The following is a 23,584-nucleotide window of genomic DNA, read 5'->3' as shown; positions in this document are numbered from 1 at the left end:
CTGAAACACCAATGCATATGCTGAAACCACTGCACCTCTCTCATCTTCCTGAAGAATTCTCCAGACTCCAGAGAAAGACCATATCGTCTGAACTGCAGAATCCAGGAAGAAACAGTGAACGTTACAGATAAGCAAATGGCCAGAAGTCGGCGAAAGAACACATCCAACAAAAATCAGGACATTATGGCTTCACCAGCAACCACCCAAATCAATGGCTATCCAATCCATCTGAAACAGGAAAATGACTGTAAAGCTATGCTTATCCAGTTATTAGAGGCACATAAAGAGGAAACGAACAGATCTCTCAGAGAAATACCATACAAATAGAGACAGTTAAAGAGGAAATGAACACATGTCTCAAAGAATTGGCCACACAAGTAAATAAAGGCAAATAAAGAGGAAATGAACAAAGCTCTCAAAGAAACACAGTCAAATATAGCCAAACAAAAAGAGGCACAAGTAGAGGCACAATTACTGGAATAGAGAGAGGAAACGAACCAAAAAAATTGAGGCCATCATACAGAGACAGGAATCTACCTTCAAAAAGATGAAGGAAATGGTGCAAGGCATAAAAACAGAATAAGAATCAATAAAACACACACACACACACACAGAAAACTTCTAACATGGACTCTATTGCCTGGTTTGGATCAGCTCCCCATGGCAGGACTGCATTTCCTGGCCTTGGTGGATGAGGATATGCTCAGTCCTGATGTGACTTGATGTCTTGGGGAGGGCTGATAAAAGGGAAGAGGACTCTCATTTTCTGGAAGGAAAGGGAAAGGGGGGGGAAGGAAGAAGGGGGAGAGGAGATTGGGAGGAGAGGAGTGAAGGGTCACCCTTATGATGTAATGCAAATGAATTTAAATAAAAGAAAATTTTCTTTATTAAAAAAACTCTATAAACAGAGATGTTCTACACTGCAAAGACAGTTTAATAAAACCTCTCAAATTATTGGACTTTATACATTACTAATACTGTCAGGAAAAATACTTGCAAACACAAGACCTGAGTAGGTCCCAACCAGATGGAGACCCAGGACTGAGTAGGAAAGTGGACACAAGGACTCTAACCAAGAAGCTATTTCCAACTTATCCCTGCTGATGAGGGGACAATCAGTCTCCAGTGGAGTGTCACTGGGTATAATCACACACTTCAGGGCAGGCCTATGCCCAGGAATACTTGCCAACACAAAACACACTCCGTGTTTTTTTTTTTTATTTTTTGGTCATACTATTTTTTTGATTGTTATGATTTTCTTGTGATGAGGGGCGAATTCAAAGAATAATAAGAATAGACAAAAAGTCCATACCAGGGTCCAAGTTCCAGAAAATATCTTTGAGAAAATCAAAGAAGAAAAATTTCCCAACTTAAAAAAAGAGATGTCCATAAACATATAAGAGGACTATAGAACACCAAATAGACTAGACCAGAAAAGAAATTCCTCATGTCACATCATAGTCAGAACACTGAATCTACAGAACAAAGAAAATATATTAAAAGCAGCAAGGGAAAAAGGCCAAGTAACATATAAAGGTAGACCTATCAGAAACACACAAGACTTCTTATCAGAAACTATGAAAGCCAGAAGGGCCTGGGCAGATGTCATGCAGACTTCATGGGACCACAGATGTCAACCCAGAATACTATACCCAGCAAAGCTTTCAATCAACATAGACGGAGAAAACAAACCATTCCATGACAAAACAAAATTTAAGCAATAACTACACAGGAAGCTAGCCCTACAGGAGATATTAGAAGGAAAACTCCAATCCAATGAAAACACTACACTCAAGAAAACATAGGATACAGATAATTTCCCAACAAAAATTACAAGAAAACAATCAATGAATCACAGTAAGTCCACCAATTCCACAATAAAAGGAACTAACAGTCATTGGTCACTATTGTCCATCAACATCAATGGACTCAGATCTTCAATAAAAAGACACAGACTAACAGGATGGTTGCAGAAACAGGATACAACATTCTGCTGTATCCAAGAAACACACCTCTGCAACAGAGATAAACACTACCTCAGAGTAAGGGGCTAGAAAAATGTTTTTCAAGCAAATGGACCCAGAAAACAAGCTGGGGGTAACTATCGTAATATCTAATAAAATAGACTTTCAACCAAAATTAATCAAAAAAGATGAGGAGGGGCACTTCATTCTCATCAAAGGAAAAATCCACCAGGAGGACATCACAATTTTGAACATCTATGCCCCAAATACAAGACCACCTACATTTGTAAATGAGACATTATTAAAGCTAAAATCATTGATCCATCCCAACACCTTAATAGTGGGAGACTTCAACACTCCACTCTCACCAAGGGACAGATCATCCAGACAGAAGCTAAACAGGGAAATAAGGGCACTTACAGAGCTCCTAAATCAAATGGACCTAATAGATTTCTACAGAACTTTTCACCCAAATTCAAAACAGTATACCTTCTTTGAGCACCTCATGGAACCTTCTCCAAAATAGACCATATAGTTGATCACAAAGCAAGCCTCAACAGATACAAGAAGATTGAAATAATCTCTAGTATCCCGTCTGATCACCATGGAATAAAGCTGGACCTCAACAACAACAGAAATAGCAAAAAGCCTACACATTCATGAAAACTGAACAACTCCCTACTCAATGACAGCTGGGTCAGGGAAGAAATAAAGAAAGAAATCAAAGACTTCGTAGAATTCAATGAAAATGAAGGTAAAACATACCCAAACTTATGGGACACAATGAAAGCAGTGCCGAGAGGAAAGCTCATAGCACTAAGTGCCTGCAAGAAGAAATTTGAAACATCCTATACAAGCAACTTAATAGCTTACCTGAAAGCCCTAGGGAAAAAAAAAGAGAAGCAAATAGACCAGTAGACACCTGGAAATAATCAAGCTCAGATCAGAAATCAATAAATTAGAAACAAATATAATAACTCGAAGAATCAATGAAACCAAGAGCTGATTCTTTAAGAAAATCAACAAGATCGACAAACCGTTAGCCAAGCTAACTAAAAGGAAGAGAGAACCTAAAAGAGGGACATAACAACAGGCACTGAAGAAATCCAAACAATCATTAGGTCTGACTACAAAAGCCTATATGCAACAAAATTTGAAAATCTAAATGAAATGGACAATTTTCTTGATAGATTGCACTTACCAAAGTTAAATAGAGATCATTGAAAAGTCCTCTATGCCCCAAGGAAACAGAAGCAGTCATCAACAGTCTGCCTTCCAAAAAAGAAGCCAGGGCCAGATGGTTTCAGTGCAGAATTCTACCAGACCTTCAGGGAAGAGCTAACTCCAATTCTCTTCAAACTATTTGACAAAATAGAAACAGAAGGAGCATTACCAAACTCATTCTATGAAGCCACAGTCACCTTGATACCTAAACCACACAAAGACCCAACAAAAAAAGAGAATTTTAGACCTGTCTCTCTTGTGAACATTGATGTAAAACTACTCAATAAAATACTTGCAAACCGAATCCAAGAACACAAAAAAAAAAATCATCCACCATGACTAAGTAGGTTTCATCCCAGGCATGCAAGGGTGGTTCAATATACAGAAATCCATCAATGTAATCCACAATATAAACAAACTGAATGAGAAAAACCACATGATAATGTCCTTAGATGTTGACATTTGACAAAATCCAAAACCCATTCATGATTAAAGTCTTGGAGAGACCAGGGATACAAGGTACATACTTAAACATAATAAAGGCAATATAGAGCAAGCCTACAGCCAACATCAAACTAAACAGAGAGAAACTTAAATCCATACCACTGAAATCAGGGCCAAGGCAAGGCTGCCCACTCTCTCCATATCGCTTCAACATTATACTTGAAGTCCTAGCTAGAGCAATAAGACAACTAAAGGAGATCAAAGGAATACAAATCAGAAAGGAAGAAATCAAAGTACTACTATTCACAGATGATATGATAGTATACATGAATCACCCTAAAAATTGAACCAGAGAACTCCCTCAACTGACAAACACCTTCAGCAAAGTGGCTGGATACAAAATTAACTCAAAAACTCAGAAGCCCTCCTGTATAAAACAGGATAAAAAGATAAAACAGCCAAGAAAGAAACTAGGGAAACAACATCCTTCACAATAGCCACTAAAAATATAAAAGTTCCTCAGTGTGATTCTAACCAAGCAAGTGAAAGACCTGTTTGAAAAAGAACTTCAAGTCTCTGAAGAAAGAAATTGAAGAGGATATCAGAAGATGGAAAGATCTCGCATGCTCATGGGGCGGTAGGATTAACATAGTGAAAATGGCCATCTTGCCAAAAGCAATATACAGATTCAATGCAATTCCTATCCAAATACCAACATAATTCTTTACAGACCTTGAAAGAAAAATTCTCAACTTCATATGGAAAAATAAAAAACCCAGAATCTCCAAAATGATCATGTACAACAACAGATCATATGGAGGTATCTCCATCCCTGATCTCAAGCTGTACTACAGAGCAATAGTAATAAAAACTGCATGGTATTGGCATAGAAACAGAATGGTGGATCAATGGAACCAAATAGAAGACCCAGAAATAAATCCATACACTTATGGATACTTGATTTTTGACAAAGAAGCCAAAAGCATTCAATGGAAAAAATACAGCATCTTCAACAAATGATGCTGGTCCAACTGGATGTCTACATGCAGAAAAATTAAAATAGATCCATGTTTATCACCCTGAACAACACTAAAGTCCAAGTGGATCAAAGACCTCAACATAAAACCAGACACACTAAATCGGTTAGAAGAAAAAGTGGGGAAGAGCCTAGAACTCATTGGCACAGAACGCAGATATCCTGAACAGAACATCAACAGCGCAGGCTCTAAGAGCAACAATCAATAAATGGGATCTCATCAAACTAAAAAGCTTCTGTAGAGCAAAGGACACCGTCATCAGAAAAAAAAAACGATAGCCTACTGACTGGTAAAGGATCTTCACCATCCCTATATCTGACAGAGGACCAATGTCCAGAATATATAAAGAAATAAAGAAGTTAAAAAGCAACAAATCAAGTAAACTAAAAGGAGCTAAAGAGAGAATTCTGTGTCGCGGACTATAGAATGGCAGAGAAACACCGAAAGTAACACTCAACTTCCTTGGCCATCAGGGATATGCAAATCAAAATGACCCTGAGATTTCACCTAACACCCATCAGAATGGCTAAGATCAAAATCTCAAGTGACAACACATGCTAGAGAGGATGGGGAGAAAGAGGAACCCTTCTCCATTGCTGGTGGAAATGTAACTTGTACAACCACTTCGGAAATCAGTCTGGTGCTTTCTCAGACAATTAGGAATAGTGCTTCCTCAAGATCCAGCTATACCACTCCTAGGCATATATCCAAAGATGCTCAGGTACACAACAAGGACATTTGCTCAACCATGTTTGTAGCAGCTTTATTCATAATAGCCAGAACCTAGAAACAACCCAGATGTCCCTCAACGGAGGAATGGATACAGAAATTGTGGTACATTTACACAATGGAATGCTACTCAGCAATTAAAAACAAGGAAATCATGAAATTTGCAGGCAAATAGTGATCTAGAAAAGATCATCCTGAGTTAGGTATCCCAGAAGCAGAAAGACACAAATGGTATATACTCACTTATAAGTGGATACTAAGCCTATAAGATAAGACAAACATGCTGAAATCTGTACACCTAAAGAAGCTAAACAAGAAGGACGTTCCAGAGTAAGATGATCAAACCTCTCTTAGAAAGACAAATGGGATGGACATTGGAAGTAGGAGAAACAAGAAACAGGACAGAAGCATACTATAGAGGAGCTCTGAAAGACTCTACCTAGCAGTGTATCATAGCAGATGCTGAGACTCATAACCGAACCTTGGGCAGAGTCCAGGGAATCATATTTAAGAAGAGGGAGTTAGTATGACCTGGAGAGGATGGAAGCACCACAAGGACCAAATATATCTAGACACAGGAATCTTGTCTGAGACTGATTCTCCAACCAAGGACCATTCATGGATATAACCTAGAACCCCTGCTCAGACGTAGCCCATGGCAGCTTAGCATCCAAGTGGATTTCCCTAGTAAGGAGAACAGGGACTGTCTCTGACATGAACTCAATGGCTGGCTCTTTGACAACCTCACCCACCCACCCAGCGAGGAGCAGCTTTGTTAAGCCACAGAGGAGGACATTGCAGCCAGTCCTGACGAGACCTGATAAGCTAGGGTCAGATGGAAGGGGAGGAGGACCTCCCCTATCATGGACTTAGAGAGGGACAGGGAGGGAAGGAGGGAGGGAGAGTGGGCTTGGGAGGGTATGAGGAAGGGGGCTACAGCGGGGATACAAAGTAAATAAACTAATTAATATAAAAAATAAAAATTAGACAAAGAAAGGCTAAAAAAAAAGAAAAGTAGTGGTTACAAGATTGATTAAAAAAAACTAAGAATGTATTAAAAATATCCTTTATGGATCAAGCCAATAAAAATCACTCAATAATCCAGCAAAAACAAAACAAAAAAAACTTTAAAAATAGAAGAAAAAGCTAAGTTTGTGTGATTCAAATTTATCACTATGTGACCACTTAACAATTTCTGGGGTGACCCCTTATAGGATAGGAGGAAGATCAGAACTCAAGGGAATACCCCAACAATGTGGCTTTTATCTCTAGGTTTATTTTGCTCTGTAAAACATTAAAAAGTTTACTCATGAAATGCGATCCACTTACTTGGGAAACCACTTGGCATGCTCCTTCCAGGGATCATCTCCTTCTTCCCAGTTTCCCAGGCATCCACCGCAGGAGAAGCACTGCACAGTGTCCCTTTCACCTACAGATGCAGGGAAGACCAGGTGTGTATTGGAGCTGATCATACTGAACCAGAGCAACACAGACCCCAGCATGCTTGCTCTTCCATGTCCCCTCTTGCAGAATCCCTGGCCACAGTCCCACTGCCCTAAATGACCCCCTTCTGAGCTCTGGACCTCCCATCCCAGTCATGGCCATCCTCCATAGACACAGCCCAAGGCTTTGGAGGTCCTACCTAGGTGATCTAGCACTCAGCTACACACTCAGCCCACGGCCGGGACTCTTAAGGTCTATATGTAAAGAAAAGCAACATTTTACTTTACACACATATGTGTGTGCATGTGTGTATGCTTATACATACATATCTATAGCAAACCAATAATGTTTCATTAAATGTGCACTAAAGCAGAAGCAAAGTTATTAAAGTTGAAATGTAATGAAATACACATTATGTCTAATGTAACACAGTTCATTAGCAAAATACTGCCCACAAAATGGAACCTAACCCTTAACCACCACAGAAAACCTCACAAAATGGGACCCAGTTAGTTACCTGTAAAGACAAAGCCGGCTGTGGAGAGTACACGTGACGAGGTCCCATGGGCATAAAACGGCCACTTCTCAAAGGACTCCAGCCTTGCCTCCTCTTCTTGGTACTGTGCTTTGCCGCCTCTCAGCATCTTCTCTGGACTCTTCACCCTTATGTCATACTTGCCAATGTTACCGACATCTTTGCCCAACAGGAACTCACATTCTGGACGAAATTTCTTGTGGATTTCTATGGGAACTTTCCTGAGGCTGGTGTGAAAGAGGATTAAGCTACAGCAAAAGCACTGCACCCCAAGTTTCACCTCAGTAAGGTAAAACCCAGCAGCTGCCATGTCCTGAGGTGTCCATGACCTATATGGGTCATAGGTCACAAAAGTCTTTAATCTCCTGGCTTCACTGCGCATCTGTGAGTTAAATCCTTTCTTCATTTTCATTCGTTCTTTGTGCTCTTCTTCTACATGGCTCTTGGCCAGCTGCACTGCATCCACATCGAGAAGAGCAGAGAGCTCTTGGAGATGATCATAATCAAACTCAGTAACTGGCTCCTCAGAGGCCTCCCCGTGCTCGGCCATCTTCTAAAAGAGAAAAGAAAACAGATAATGGTGATAGCAATGCTTTGCTATAAAGAACATGAATTTCGGTCCCATGAGGTGGCTCAGAGGGTAAAAATACTTGCAGCTAAACCCAGGATATGGAAAGAAGAGAACTGACACCCACAAGTTATTGTCTGACTTCCACATGGACATGGGAATACACACACTCATACCCCTGTCCCATATGTCAAAACAAAGGTACTAAAAAGAAATAATTGCTGTGTCAACTTGTATCTCAAGCAAGTTGACTAGGCCATGAGGACCAGCTATGAACAAGACAAATAGGCCTGTTTCCATCCATAAAGGCTCCCCCCACCTTTTGTTTCTTTGTTTGTTATTCTGAGATAGAGTTATGCTATGTATTCCATGCTGGTCTAGAACTTGTGGCCGAGGCAGGCGCCACAGGAAGGTGTTTACCCTGGGACCCTCTTTGGTTTGAGTTGTGCACATCTCCCTCTTGTAATAACCTACATATACCACAGACACCCTGCCACTTTCATTGAGCCACTTTCTGGGCTTTTGGATTTTTTTCTTTTCTCTTTGGTGACAGTCAAGTGTAGGCAGTCTCTAGTCAAGTGTGGCACCAATGCATTAAGAAGGGAGAATGGACAGACTGATCTCACCTGCACACTAGTTTGCGGTGCATATGCAGGAAAGTAAAACTACTTTCTCACATTTATGGAAAGTTCCCTATTGAGCATCTTATCTTTCACATAATTACTTATGCATATGAAGAAAGTCAGATGTGTTATGTGAAGGACATGCTCAGGGACTAAGGGCTTAAATTCAGCCTGTCAGACAAAACAAAGAACCTGTCTCCCTTCTTGTAACTTGATCCCTCCATTTCTTCAACCCCATGAGTGAAAGCCCAAGCAATAATCAGGGTGTGTCAGAACTCTCATTCACACAGCCATTTGTGCATCTTGACAGTGTATCCTGCTCTAATCTGTAGCTTCACTTTGCTCCACATAAACCAATTTAGCTTGTTTTGAAAATCTTAGAGCCTTTGTTCTCAGTTGTTTGAATTAAAGGCCAAGAGCTTGAAAACAGACAGACCACATCAGCCTACAGGATGCTACACAGTTTGTATCACCAAGACCTGTCCCAAATGTGAATAATGGTCCCATTGTTGTGATGCGGCAGGCACATATTTGCCATGCATGTTAGAGAAAAATGTACACGAAATCCCATAGTCTTGTAGAGAAAATGTGGTAAAATCACCCTGTTCTTTAAAACCCTTCTCTTCCGTTCACTTTTCAGGGCTAGTGCTCTGCGTGTAAGCTGTGTTAGGTCCACAGTGGCCCCCACAGTGGTAGTGCCAATAACCATGTCCTATCTCAGGCAGGACTCTGGCCAGGGAAACAGAAGGTTATTGAGTAAACCAGGGGGTAAATTCAGCATCCCTCAGGAACCTCAAAGGCACCTTTCTGTTTACCAGAAAAATCACCACTTCCTTTATCCAGCTGTCCCTAACAGTCACCTACCTGGGGCATGGACATCTAGTTCCTGTTAACCCAAACAGCAAAAGCCTGCACTAACTCCCAGGCTGTTTTGAGCCACACCTCTCCTCCCTATTCCCTTAAGATTGACAGGGCTTTTTCTGTGCCACTGTTCCCTGGCCTCCAAGTGAACACCTGGCACTTTAATTTCCTAAACAAACTTTTTTTTACCCATGGGTGGTCCAGTTCAGTGGTTTTAGTCTCCTTTGCTTACAAACTCCAGATGCAGGGGAGGATTTGACTTTGGCAGGCAGCCACTGAGCTTCCCAAGATCTTATACCTCTTTACAGTGGGTTGTATGAAGCACAGGGATGCTTACAGGTAAGGAGATAGTTTATTAAAGGAGACATTCTAATCAGCTAAGAATGCTGCCTGGACTGTGACCCAGACCCGAGAAAGGAAAGAGACAGCTCTGCATGACACTTCACACAATATTTGCCTCTCCCAGTGTTCTTACAAAGCTATCTCTTCTGCAGCATGCTCCTTTGGTTGAAATGAAGCCCAGGTCAGGAAGAGCTTCCAGTCTTCCACTGTTGCTGTCTTTCGTGTTAATCTCTGGAACCTCCTCCTCTACACTATTCTCTATTCTATTATTATATTAGTAGAACATAATTATCATTATAGTTGCTACAGAATTTATCTTATCAATTATTTTTCTCTAAGTTAAAATGTTGCATTGTCCCATTAGCCTATATAGATATAGACATGGACATAAAAAGACATAGACATAGATACAGACATAGAGACAGAGACATAGATATAGACATAGACAGAGACATAGACATAGATATAGACAGACATACACATACGCATAAATGTACATATACCTGCAATGTACTGGGGTGGCTGTTAGGGATCAAGCCCAGGTCTTCTATTCTGCCTAACAGACTTGAACTAACCAAGCCCTTAGTCCCTTCAGTAGTCCAGGATGGGTGTAAAGCACTGAGCCCAGGACCTTTTGCATACCAGGAAAGTACCCCACCTCTGAGCTGCCTCAGCCAGCACAGCCATGGGCAGTACAGGGACATGGCAGGGTAATAGTAGACAGAGACACAAGACTCTGGGTTTCCTGCAAGAGTAAACGATTCTCATTTTCCCACTGTGTATTTATTGGTTTGCTAGCTAATAGAGAGCCCTGCAGTCAGGGCTTGAGCAAACAGGATTTTTATCCCCTTATCTGAGTTCTTCCTTTTGTACTTCCTGCCCTTGTAGACTTTCTGATCTGCTCCAAGGATTAGAACATTACACATAATGTCCCTTGCCAGTCACCCAGCCAAGAGACCATTCCACAGGGAATCTGACTCACCAGAAGTTGAGAGGTATAATTATTTCCTCAGAAGATAATGTTTGTATTTACAGAGCTTTCACCCCTCAGCACTGCTAAACCTACCCAATTTTCTTAGTTCTAACAGGGAAACTGTAGCTTAGGGGGTTGAGGGTTACAAACACTGGATGCTCTTCCAGAGGACCTGGGTTCCATTCCCAGTAAACCCAAGTCCCAGCTCACAATGGTCTCTACTCCAGTTTCAGGGAGATCTAGCGCCCTCTTCTGGCCTCCATGGGCACCAGGCATGTATGTTGGTTGCACAGACATGCATTCAAACAAAACACACCTACACCCAAAATAAATGATGAAGAAATAAAATTCTTTAAGCCTGTAACTTTTCCTTTTTCTCAGTTTTTCTTCTTCTTCTTCTTCTTTTTTTTTTTTTTTTTAGATACTGACCAAAAGCCTAAGCGTGGGCTCCTGACACACTAGACCACTAGACTCTATTTCTCTGAAGACCTCCATTCCCAACCCACACATTGCTTGTTGAATTCCACTGCTGAATTTGCCTGTGTCCTTGGGTCCTAACTCAAAGGCGTAACTTTCTCTCCTCTTCTCCATGTCTCTCCTTCTGGAAGCTGCTGTAATTTATACCTTACTTGCCTCATCATTTTTCTCTGAAACTCTAATAAAATGATCCCTGAGCTTCCTTCTGATTCTCTACTTTTTTTTTTTTAATTAACAAGAACAAGAACCCAAGAAGGGAACCTGATTTCCCCCTAATAGGTTGTGTGTGAGTGTTTGTGATTTGTGAGTGTGGGCGTCCGTGGCCACAGTGTGTCTGTGAGGCTGGTTTTTCCCTCCACAGTGGAACACAGGGATTGAACTCAGGCTTGCAAGGCAATCTCTTTTACCTGCACTGCTTTGGGCTTTTGTTGCTTGTGTGTTGTTTAGTTCATTGACTTCTGAATGGCTAATCACTCCCCTACAATGGAGCACTTATGCCACTGCCATTTTCTCTTCATAGACAAAGATGGGTTCAAAATGCTAAAAACAAAACCTTTCCTCAAGTTTAAACATTTTCTCAGAGTAAATTCCTGAAATAAGAATTGCTGAGTCAAACACATGCATCCTCTTAAGGGTTTGGGTGTCTGTCAGGCACTGGCTTTGCTAATGGTCATCTGGGCTCCTTTTACCTTCAGTAAGGTCAGGGTCCTGCTTCTTCTCAGGTGGTTTCCTGCAATGGGGTTTCACATATCAGAATTCCATGTCTCTCTGTAACAGAAATTAAAGTCTGCTTACAAACCAAAATCTGATTTCCCAAGGGAAAAAGCCTGGTCAGGCCTCTCAGCGACGTCCATGTCCAGCACCCCAGTGGCCATCCTGGGGGACAGGCATGGGCTCCACGCGTGGCCATAAGTAAGTGAAACTGAGCTTGTGTGGTTCCATCTCTATTGGTCAGTGGCTACTTCAAGTTCCCAAAGAACCTCCTGTTCTTCAAAGCCACATATAAAGTGAACTCCAAACACCCACCCAAGCCAACTTGGGTAACTTTGAAAATAGAGGTTTGCAAAAACTTTCAAACATGATATGTGATTTCTCCAGCAATTAAGAAACAAAGCCAATTTTTGGTCTATCTTATCTCCATCTTGTATCTAGTAAAATAATTCTGAAAATTGGGTTTTTTAGAGTAACGCAAAAAAAATTTTTTTCCCATTTGTGAAGCCCTGTTTATCTCAGCCAACCAGCCCCTCCTACTGGTTAGCTGATGAACTAGAACTTTCAGTTCAACCTGATTCCTTCCTGCAATGAGGCAATGCTTCCCAGTTGAATCAAATGGACACTTTTCATCAACAGTTTGTAGCAGTAAGCAAGAGGGTTTCCACTGCCTCTGGAATAGTGGTACACACCCCAAGTGCCATCACTCAGGAGCAGAAGCCTGGATTCAGGCTATTCTGGTCTATAGAGCGAGTTCCAGGACAGCCAGAGCTAAACTCTGTCTTAAAACTCCCTTCTCACAAAAATGAATAATAAACAAATAATTGAATATCCTCTGCGAGCATCTTAAATCCTCTCCTCTTGCATGGCTTAATTTTTACTTTTCTGCTAAAATAAGGTTAATAATAATGGAAGCATGTGCCAGCTGCTTAGAGCACCAGTGTCCCCAAGCTTATAGAACTCTTGCTATATAGTCTTGGCTAGCCTTGAACTTGTGGTAATCCTCATGCCTTGCTCTCCCAAATCCTAGATAACGTAATGAATTCTTTTCATTACATTTGGAAAGTATGTGTGTGTGAGTGCATATCAGGTCTCTCTTTCTGCCAGGTGTATCCCAGGGAGCAAACTCATGTTATCAGCCTTCCACACAGGTACCTTTACTTGCTGAGCTATCTAGACAAGATGTTCTTAAAACCCTATCAGTTCAGAATGAAGCAAGTAGAAGGTTACACTTTAGTACATCCACTATCGTCTACAATTATTTGCTGTATCATCAACTTTTTATCACACCCCATAAAAGATTTTTAAATAATTCATAATGGTTATCAAATATACTGTGTCTTCAATGAAGGCTGCATCTCTTGACATTCCCCAGAGAGCCTATAGATCCATGGTTTTCAACCTGTAGGCCTCGAACCCTTGTGGTCAAAGGCCCCTTTCACAGGGGTCTAAGACCATCAGAAAACACAGATATTTACATTAAGATTCATACAGTAGCAAAGTTGGACTTGTGAAGTAGCAACGAAGATAACTTTATGTCTGGGTCACCACAGGAGGAGCTGTATTAAAGGGTCTCAGCATTAAGAAAGTTGAGAACCACTACAATAGAGTGTTTCAAAGTAGATATGTAAGTAGGCCTCAGTGATTCAAATGTTTCTATTCAGCACCTGCAAACAGCCAAAAAGGAGATATTCATGAACTTTCTTGCCTCAGAGCTGGGGTCAGAGATGGGTTCTCCAGTCAGATACCTTATCATCCTTTCTAGTAGTTCAGGTAAGACACAATCATGCAGGTTATCACATAAATTCCTACTTTCAAGCATTTTCACTATTAATATTACAATGTTATTGGGACACAATGCACACATGATACACTCTCCTCTTTGCAATGCAGTTAATAGATTTTAGGACATTCCCAGACTGGTACAATCAGTGATTTTCAAACAACTTACCCCTACCAAAAGAAAGAACTGTATCTATTAGTACTCGTTGGTTTTCCATTTCTCCTCAATCTTCTTAGCCCTACAAAACTTCTAATTCACTCTTTTTTTCAGTTTTACAGGAAAAGTTGATGCAGTCATTCAATTATTTGAAAACAGCAACATGAGTAAACCACCTTGTATCTCCTTTCACAAGCCACAGTCCTTGGGCAGAAACAAAGATCCCGACATTCACCTCAGTGGATATCAGGGCTCATGACCATGATGGCTGCACACTGAGCCTCCACATGGCATTTCCTATGTGAGCAACTAATTTTGTATCCACACAGTTCTGTTGATGAATTCACAGACTGAAATGCTGGGGTGTGCCAGACTTCTGGGAAGCATTCAGCAGCTGTCTGGAGTAAGGAGTACCCATGCTTTAGCACCACCTGCTTGGAATGGTTTGGGCTGGCAATAGCATCAGGAAGATGCTGAGTCATTTCCTTTTCTTATCCCACACAGAGAAGCTGCCCCTCTCTTCTGGTCTGTAACAGGCAGCTCCTTAACTCTCTCCCTGCTAAATGGCTTAGAAAACTGCTCAGCTAAAGCAACCCTTCCAGTAGTTGGTGGTATACAAGTTAGTGGCATACAACTTATAGAAGAAAGTATTTAAGTGGGTTCATGGTTCCAGAGGTTTAGAATTCTTGATGGTGGAGTGAAAGCAGAATGGCAGGAAGAGCCTAGAGTTCACATTTCAAACCACAGGCAGGAGAGCAAGAAACAGAGAGTGCACTGAGAATGGTTAGGCTTCTGAAGTCTCAAAGCCCATCCTTGTGACACGCGAAGTCACCTTCTAGCCCTTCACAAACAGTTCCACTAACTGGGGACCAAGTATTCAAACACACAAACCAATGAGTCATTCTCACACAAACCACCTCATCCACAGCTCCCTTCAATCCATTTTTTGCTACCTAAGAGTCCTACTGTTGTTTCTACAGTTCCAGGACTAATGGGTTATGTCTTTGAGCACTGAACAAAAGAAATACTTTCATGAGCACAAAAGCAAGAACAAAGTTAGACTGTGTAAATGGCTCAGGAGGTGAAAGTGCTTGCCTCCAGAATATGATGACCCGAGTTCAACCCCTGAAACCCACCTAAAAGGAAGTGGCCATGGTGATGCATACTTCTGATCCCAGCAGTACAGAAAGACAAACAGGTGGATTTCTAGGTCTATCTGAACAGACAGCCACGCCAAAGAACTGGTACCCTTAGGCCAGTGAAAGGACTTGCCCGAAAGAACAAGGTGGATATCCCTGACAAATAGCACCAAGGCTCACCTCTAGGCTCTGTATACTCATAGTGTACACACATGCACCACACACCACACAGAGAAGGAAAAAACTAAAAGAAAAGCAAAGTTATTGATGCGTGCAGAATACCCATTGAGTGTCTGTAGTTGTGAGAAAAAAAAGCCAAAGATATTCTGTAAGAATAGTGTTTCAACTCAGATGTGTATGAGACAGATAAAGAGACAATGAACCCCATTGGCTCATGGAAGAGGGGGGAAGGTTGGTTTGTCATGTACCTCCTTAGTGTCTCTGGGTCAAAACAAGTCACAGAACTAACTGTTCTCATGAACCCCTGTCTCAGGCCATTTGTGAATCTGGACATCCTCCCCTCTGTCCACCTGTGCAGAGGAGCATCTTAACTCTCCTTTATTACATGTCAACCCATTCCATTGCTCTCTATATGTTGCTCTTAGGGTTTTTTTTTTTATCCTTAACAGGTGGTAGTAACTTTACTCTGGGTTCTCATGTAGCCACCAATAGCTTTATATTTCTCCAAAGAATCTCTGATGAGAGAGGCACAGTGGTGACATAGTGGCATGAGTGTTACAGGGGTAGTGAATGGCTTTCTCATTTGATTTGAGGCCTGCTCCACCTGGGAGAAATTCACACCTGGTACTGTGAACCAAGCTAAAAGCCTTTGGTTAAACTGTGTGTGGCATCACCTGTCTTTAATCCCAGCACACAGAAGGCAGAGGCAGGAAGATTTCTATGAATTAGAGGTAAGCCTAGTCTACATAGCAAGTTCCAAGCCATCTAAGGCTGCAGAGTGACAGCCTTTGTAAAAATAAATCTTTTTAAAATGCCTGGAGCTGGGAGGTCATAGACCCTAGGGAGTAACTGCTCTAATTGCTTTTCTTTTATGACAGTGTGATAAATACCATGACCAAAAGCCAAAAGCCACTTAGAAAAATTCTAGACTGTGTCAAGGTGACCTCCAAAGCCAACCAGGGCAGCAACCCGTCACTGATGTTTTACATTAGGTAACACCAAACTGCTGTCTGAGTATTAATATTTATTCCCATGGATTAACTCTGCTCTCAGTCTTGGTCAAAGAAGTTCCTCTTGCAGTGAACAGAAAATTATAGATTCATATAATATACATATACCTATCAATGTATAGATTCATATCTGGTCAAAGTGCTCAGAATATGTAACTCTTGAATGATTAGCCCTAAATGGGATGTCCATATCAACCTCACCCCATGAGGCTTAGAGAACATCATAAATGAGAGGGCAGAAAGAACGTAAGAGCTAGAGAATGAGGAAGAAGCTGAAAATGTTGTTTTTAATGACATGGACATTGAACTCATGAACTCAACAGCACCTGTAGTAAATTGCATAAGACCTTATAGGATTAAGCCAGTCAACATTGTAGCACAGACAAAGTTGTGGGACCTCAGAAGGTCCCACCCCAAATGAATAGCACATTGGCAGTTTATGGGTGCTTTGGGACAGAGTCTTTTTTTTTTTATTCTCCCTGAGATGTGGACAGTTGTAGGTTCTCCATGATATAGAGGATGGCCTCACACCCATACAGACAGCATTAGTTGAATTCAGTTAATTATGTTTAAAAAAAAGAAGGAAGGAAGGGAAAAAAGAAAGAAAGAAAGAGAGAGAGAGAAAGAGAAAAATAGAGAGAGATGGAGGAAAATGAGGATGAGAAAGGGACCTGTGTGGGATGTGTGAGCAAGCTTCACAGTGTGTATGATCCTGACACATTACATGCATGTATGAAATCTAAAAGAATAAATTTTAAAAGCTTTAAAGAAAATAGCCAAAGAATTTTAACTGACAAACTCACAGAATATGTAGTCAATAAATTTTGGAAAAAATAAAATATATATGTATTTAGCATATATAAAAATATATGACATATCTTTATTCAAATGTATATATACTTGACACCCTCAAACAATAAGGCACATACTTAAAAAAAAGGGACATACTTAAACATAGTAAAGGCAATATACAGCAAGCCTATAGCCAACATCAAAATAAATGAAGAGAAACTTAAATCAATGCACTGAAATCAGGGACAAGGCAAGGCTGCCCAGTCTTTCCATATCTGTTCACCATTGTACTTGAAGTCCTAGCTAGAGCAATAAGACAACTAAAGGAGATCAAGGGAATACAAATTAGAAAGGAAGAAGTCAAAGTATCACTATTCACAGATGATATGATAGTATACATGAGTGACCCCAAAAATTCAACCAGAGAACTCTCACAGCTGATAAACACCTTCAGCAAAGGGCTGGATACAAAATTAACTCAAAAAACTAAGAAGGTCTCCTGTATACCAAAGATAAAAGGACTGAGAAAGAAATTCGGGAAACAACACCCTTCACAATAGCCACAAAGGACATAAAGTGCCTCGGTGTGACTCTAAGCAAGCAAGTGAAAGACCTGTCTGAAAAAGAACTTCAAGTCTCTGAAGAAAGAAATTGAAGAGGATATCAGAAAATGGGAAGCTCTCCCATGCTCATAGATCGATACGATTAACATAGTGAAAATGGCCATCCTGCCAAAAGCAATATACAGATTCAATGCAATTCCCATCAAACTGCCAACACAATTCTTTACAGACCTTGAAAGAAAAATTCTCAACTTCATATGGAAAAACAAAAATCTCAAAATCTCCAAAACGGTCCTGTACAACAACAGATCATCTGGAGGTACCTCCATCCCTGATCTCAAGCTGTACTACAGAGCAATAGTAATAAAAACTGCATGGTATTGGCATAGAAACAGACTGGTGGATCGATGGAACCAAATAGAAGACCCAGAAATAAATCCACACACCTATGGATACCTGATTTTTGACAAAGAAGCCAAAACCATTCAATGGAAAAAATACAGCATCTTCAACAAATGGTGCTGGTCCAACTGGATGTCTACATGCAGAAAAATGAAAATAGATCCATATTTATCACTCTGCACAAAACTGAAGTCCAAGTGGATCAAAGACCTCAGCATAAAACCAGACACACTAAATTGGTGAGGAGAAGAAAAAGTGGGGAAGAACCTAGAACTCATTGGCAGAGAACACAGATATCCTGAACAGAATATCAACAGCACAGGCTCTAAGAGCAACAATCAATAAATGGGACCTCATGAAACTAAAAATCTTCTGTAGAACAAAGGACACTGTCTTCAGAACAAAATGACAGCGTACAGACTAGGAAAGGATCTTCACCAACCCTATATCTGACAGAGGACCAATATCCAGAATATATAAAGAAATAAAGAAGTTAAAGAGCAACAAATCAAGCAATCCAATTAAAAAATGGGGTACAGCGTAAATAGAGAATTCTCTGTAGAGGAATATAGAATGGCAGAGAAACACCTAAAGAACTGCTCAATGTCCTTAGCCATCAGGGAGATGCAAATCAAAATGACGCTGAGAATTTACCTAACACCCGTCAGAATGGTTAAGATAAAAAACTCAAGTGACAATACATGCTGGAGAGGATGTGGAGAAAGAGGAACCATTCTCCATTGCTGGTGGGAATGTAAACTTGTACAACTACTTCAGAAATCAATCTGGCACTTTCTCAGACAATTAGGAATAGTGCTACCTCAAGATCTAGCTATACCACTCCTAGGCATATATCCAAAGATTCTCAAGTATACAACAAGGACATTTGCTCAACCATGTTCATAGCAGCTTTATTTGTAATAGCCAGAATCTGGAAACAACCCAGATGTCCCTCAGTTGAGGAATGGATACAGAAATTGTGTTACTTTTACACAATGGAATTAAAAACAAGGAATTAAACAGCAATTAAAAACAAGGAAATCATGAAATTTGTAGGTGGGATCTGGAAAGGATCATCCTGAGTGAGCTTTCCCAGAAGCAGAAAGACACACATGGTATATACACACTCATATAGACATATAACATAGGATAAACCTACTAAAATCTATACACCTAAAGAAACTAATCAAGAGGAAGGACTCTTGCTAAAATGCTCAGTTCCTATCCAGAAAGGCAAAGAGGATGGACATCAGAAGAAGAAAATGGGAAACAAGTCAAGAGCCTCCCACAGAGGACTCTGAAAGGCTCTGCCCTGCAGACTACCAATGCAGATGCTGAGACTTATGGGCAACTTTTGGGCAGAGTGCAGGGCATTTTCATTTTGTATTCTTTGTTGTTTTATTTCATTTTAGAAAGAAAAGAAATTTTTTTGTACACTGCAAAGACAGCAGCAGGCATGGCATTAACAGAAGAACTGCCTACTGGGATCTTTGTTGGTATAATGTTCTTTTGGAATGTACACAATTTACCCTCATTCATTCAAATGTTGATTTCTCTATCCCACTATCTGTGTTCAATTAGGACATTGCATTGTGATGCTTAGAATAAGCATCACAAACTGTCTCAAGTTTGTGTAAACATGCCACGATTTGTTTTCTGTATTGTCAATTAAACAACCAGCCCCAATGCTGTGCAATGGAGAGGATAGGGTGGGACATCCTGGTCCGGAGGAGAAGGGAAGGAAGCCAGGGAGTAGGAGCAGAGAGGTTGGCAGGAGAGGTCTCAAAACTACATGGAGAGATGAACCGCACCTAAGATATGACTAAAAGCAAGTATAGTGGGTGAATCTGAATGGTAGGAAACTACGTCAGCTTGGAGGTTTAGGATGGAATAACTATTGCCCAGCATTGTGTTCTAGGTTAATTAAATAAATCACAGTCTCTGTGTGCTGATTTGGGTATACAGCTGGATTAGGACTAACCGCTGCTTAACTAAAAGATATATCAACAGTAAATATTAAATAACCACAACAGATCTTTGATTGTTTCTTTCATATATACATTTGAGACAGGAACTGAGCATATAATCCACAAATTCTCCTGCCTCCATTTCCTGAATGCTGGGAAAAATGGGGATTTTCCACCATTTGCAACCATCATATTGCTTTAAGGAAACTGCAAATTCTGCTTTTGTGTCATCAGAAGGTAAGACTGTGATAAATTAGAAATTCACCCTGGTGCTTTGACAGTTGGAGGAGTTGGTGGAACAGACCCTGTATCCAGTCATTGGCATAAATTATCACATCATTTGAAATTTCAGAAGGAACCCCACTTTTTCCTCCTTTCTGGAAGTCATGTCTAAGGATTCACCTGCACATTACCATCTGGCTTACTAGACCTGAGATCTTTTCATTCTCATTGATCATCATACAACACAATTTGTAGCAAATGACTAATTTAGCCTACAACAGCCTATCTCATCTTCCCCCAACGTTGGACCCATATGTAGAGTTCATCTGCTTAGAGAACTTCTGAAAAATGAATCTTTACTTAAACCAAAGGCTTAAGCCAAAAGACACAATTGTGCAACTGCAGCTTCCTCTTCCACCCTTTATACACATAGACCAATCCTCAGGCCTTGTCTGCATTCTCAGCATTTCAGTATCCCACAGGAGTATCCAGCTTAACACTTGAGCTACAGTTGGACAGACCTTCCTTATCACATGTTTTACACACTCTACCTTGATCTATCTCATCCAGTTGGGAATTTTTCTACTACCCATATTTCTGCAAAAAAACCACAGCAAACTGAAGGCTTTAATTTCTTCCATCTGTTTTTATTCTGTTTTGGGGACAGGGCCCTGCTAGATGCCCAAGTTGACCTCACCGTTGACATCATCCTGCCTCAGTCTCCTGAGTGTTGGGATTCTCTGCATGTGCCACCATGCTAAATTGAAGACCTTAAAGGTAATGAAGAGTGCACCTTTTCATTTAAGGGTACATATGGCAACCAACCATGGAGAAATGATCACATTTAACAATACCTAATAAGATTTTTTAAAGACTCCTTATCACTAATGTATAAAATCCTCCAGGAATCATGCCTCTGAGGCCCCGCACGGCTACTCACCTCTTTAGTTCTTTTTAGTTGTCCCCCGATGCCCTCTCCTTAAAGTCCCCTTAATGACAATGAGACAAAAGACACACTTGCCCAATTCTGTCTTCCTGTTCCATGCCTCTGCAGAAGGAACTGGCCATGACTTGGCAGCTCTGCTTAGTTACTTCATGTTTGCCCACACAAGCTGCAGTATTCCTTTTGCTGGGACAAGCTACCCTGACAAAAGCAACTAATGAAGACAGTTGAAGTTCTAAATTCCATCGTGGCAGGGAAAGGGTGGGAGAAGGAGCAGAGGTTACTGGTCACATTTCATCCTCAGTGAAGAAGGAGAAAAAGAAAGTAAGAAGTTGGGCCAGGCTATAAACCCTTCAGGCTGTAACCAAGTACTCATTTCCTCCAGGGAGGCTCCACCTGTTAAAGGTTCCACAAACTGCCCAAAGGGCAAGAAATATCCAAACCCAGGAGCTGCCTATAAGGACTATTTTATAATTATGTCATAATAATCAAGAACCAGTACCCTCTACTAACTTTCCATATATATGAACAGCTTCCTTTCCCACTCCACCCTTATGCTCCTCTTCCTTTTATAAAAAGTTTTATTGCATTTTATTTATTTTGCATGTGCTCACAAGGTATACACGTGCCACATAGTGGAGGTGTATGGTGAAGATCAGATCTCTCCTTAAGCTAGGCAAATCCTAGGTATAGGTCTTTGACAGCTATTGTATTGGATAGTCAGTGGCCTTTTCAATTAGAGCACTTGGCTCTACCATCAAGCATGGGAAATCATTGTCTATTATTTGATTATTTTTCATGTCATTCTTTTTCTACTCTTTTCTCTCTAGTAACCCAATTTTAGGGAAATAAAATTGTTAATTTACATTGTTACCTTTTTTTCTTCGTATTTTCTCAGTATTGTGCTGGTTTCTGGGTTTCTTTACACGGTGAGACAGGATCTGTCACTGACATGGGGCCATCCAACAGAGCTCGGGAAACTTCAAGGCCCACAGGCTGAAGAAGACTGACTCCAGCAGAAACAAGTGTCAACAGCTCCCCTCCTACAGGTGGGGCCTGGCTTGGCTGCATTTGGGGCAGGCTTGTATGGATAGGCAACCACAGCAACTGTGAGTTCCTGAGGGAAGGACCCTGCTGTGCACAAAACAAGACAAACCCAAGCTGTTCTCTTCAGCCTCTGGCTCTTATGACCTCTTGGGCCCCTCTTCTGCAATGGCCCCTGAGTTTGGGAGGAGGAAGTGTTCCCTCAGGAATGAGCATACCCTGTCACTTACTGTCTGCACTTTGACCTTGTTGTAAGTCTCTGGAATTCTGTTCTTGTTAAAGTCTGAATTTATGTTCATTCCAGACTCCCATTAGCAACTGAGAGCCCTGGGGTGTCCCAGAGAGACACTTGGATGAAAGGATATAGTCAATTGCCATATTGTCAGTTTACATCTTGCTATTCTCTATCTAAACAAAAGGTGGGGCTAAAGAGATGGCTCAGTGGTCAAGAGCACTGGCTGCTCTTCCAGAAACCAGGACTCAATTCCCAGCACCCATATGACAGCTCACAACTGTCAATACTTCTGTTCCAGGGTATCTGACTTCCTCACACATGCAGACAAAACACCAATGTACAAAATAAAAATAAATAATCTAAAAAACAAAGCAAAACAAGATCTGGGTCTGGAGCATGCCTGTCGTCCAGCACTTGGATGGTGGAGGCAGGTGGATAAGTTTAAGGCCATCCTCCCTAAACACTGAGTTTGAGGCCATCCCAGGTTATCTGGCACTCTGTCTCAAAGGCCCCTCTACCAGCTGACCACCCCCGAACAAAAACAGTAAGTAAGTCATGTATTATTGTAGCACATGGCTGGGCTTTGAGAACTCATGAGACCAAGGCAAGAAAATGTGAGTTCAAGAGAAATCTGAGCTATACTACAAATCAAGATAGTAAAATCTTTTCTTAAATTGGCTTTTTTTGAAACAGGGGTTCTGACTATTCTGGAATTCTCTTTGTAGACACAGTAAAATCTTATCTCAAACAATTTGAGGGCTATAGCTGTAGCTCAGTAGCAAAGTGCTTCTCACTCTTGGGCAAGGCCTTCAATTCCAGGTCAAATATCTTACAGAGGAAATACAGGAAAACCAAGAATTTCAGGAGTAGGGCAGCGGTTTAGTGTGTACTTCGTAATCATGGCACCTAGATCCAATCTCTCTGTCTCTCTCTCTCTCTCCCACACACACGACATAGAACTAAAACAAAAAGAAACAACAAACAACTGAAGAAGAACAGGCAAAGTTGAAGGTTCATGTAGATGTGTGTGTGTGTGTGTGTGTGTGTGTGTGTTTGGTAAAAGGACAGAGAACTGGAAGAGGAGGACAGCATCAACCAGGACAAGGGAGTGGCACAGTGGCCTCTAAGGCATTGGGAGACCTTGACTTCTTGACTTTAGTGCTCAGCTCCTAGGCTTTATTGTTATTGTCCTTTCAAGCAAATACGCAATTACAGTA

General features: G+C 41.0%; 1 protein-coding gene across 1 annotated transcript in view; it reads right to left on the bottom strand.

Annotated features, from left to right (window-relative positions):
- LOC132654713 (baculoviral IAP repeat-containing protein 1a-like) overlaps positions 1-21,381 on the bottom strand; it is a 74,199-nt gene extending 52,818 nt beyond the window's left edge. The window contains exons 1-4 of the mRNA XM_060385631.1: positions 21,086-21,381; positions 11,910-11,988; positions 7,359-7,929; positions 6,728-6,827 (exon numbers count right to left, since the gene is read on the bottom strand). Of these exons, the coding sequence (XP_060241614.1) occupies positions 6,728-6,827; positions 7,359-7,926 (668 nt within the window). The 5' untranslated portion in view covers positions 7,927-7,929; positions 11,910-11,988; positions 21,086-21,381. The remainder of the gene's footprint in view (positions 1-6,727; positions 6,828-7,358; positions 7,930-11,909; positions 11,989-21,085) is intronic.
- Between the last annotated feature and the right edge of the window lie 2,203 nt (positions 21,382-23,584).

The sequence above is a fragment of the Meriones unguiculatus genome, chromosome 6 (assembly GCF_030254825.1).
Source record: "Meriones unguiculatus strain TT.TT164.6M chromosome 6, Bangor_MerUng_6.1, whole genome shotgun sequence".
Taxonomy (NCBI): Eukaryota; Metazoa; Chordata; class Mammalia; order Rodentia; family Muridae; genus Meriones; species Meriones unguiculatus.
Note: the sequence above shows the minus strand (reverse complement) of the source record. Positions and strands in the feature narration are given on the sequence as shown.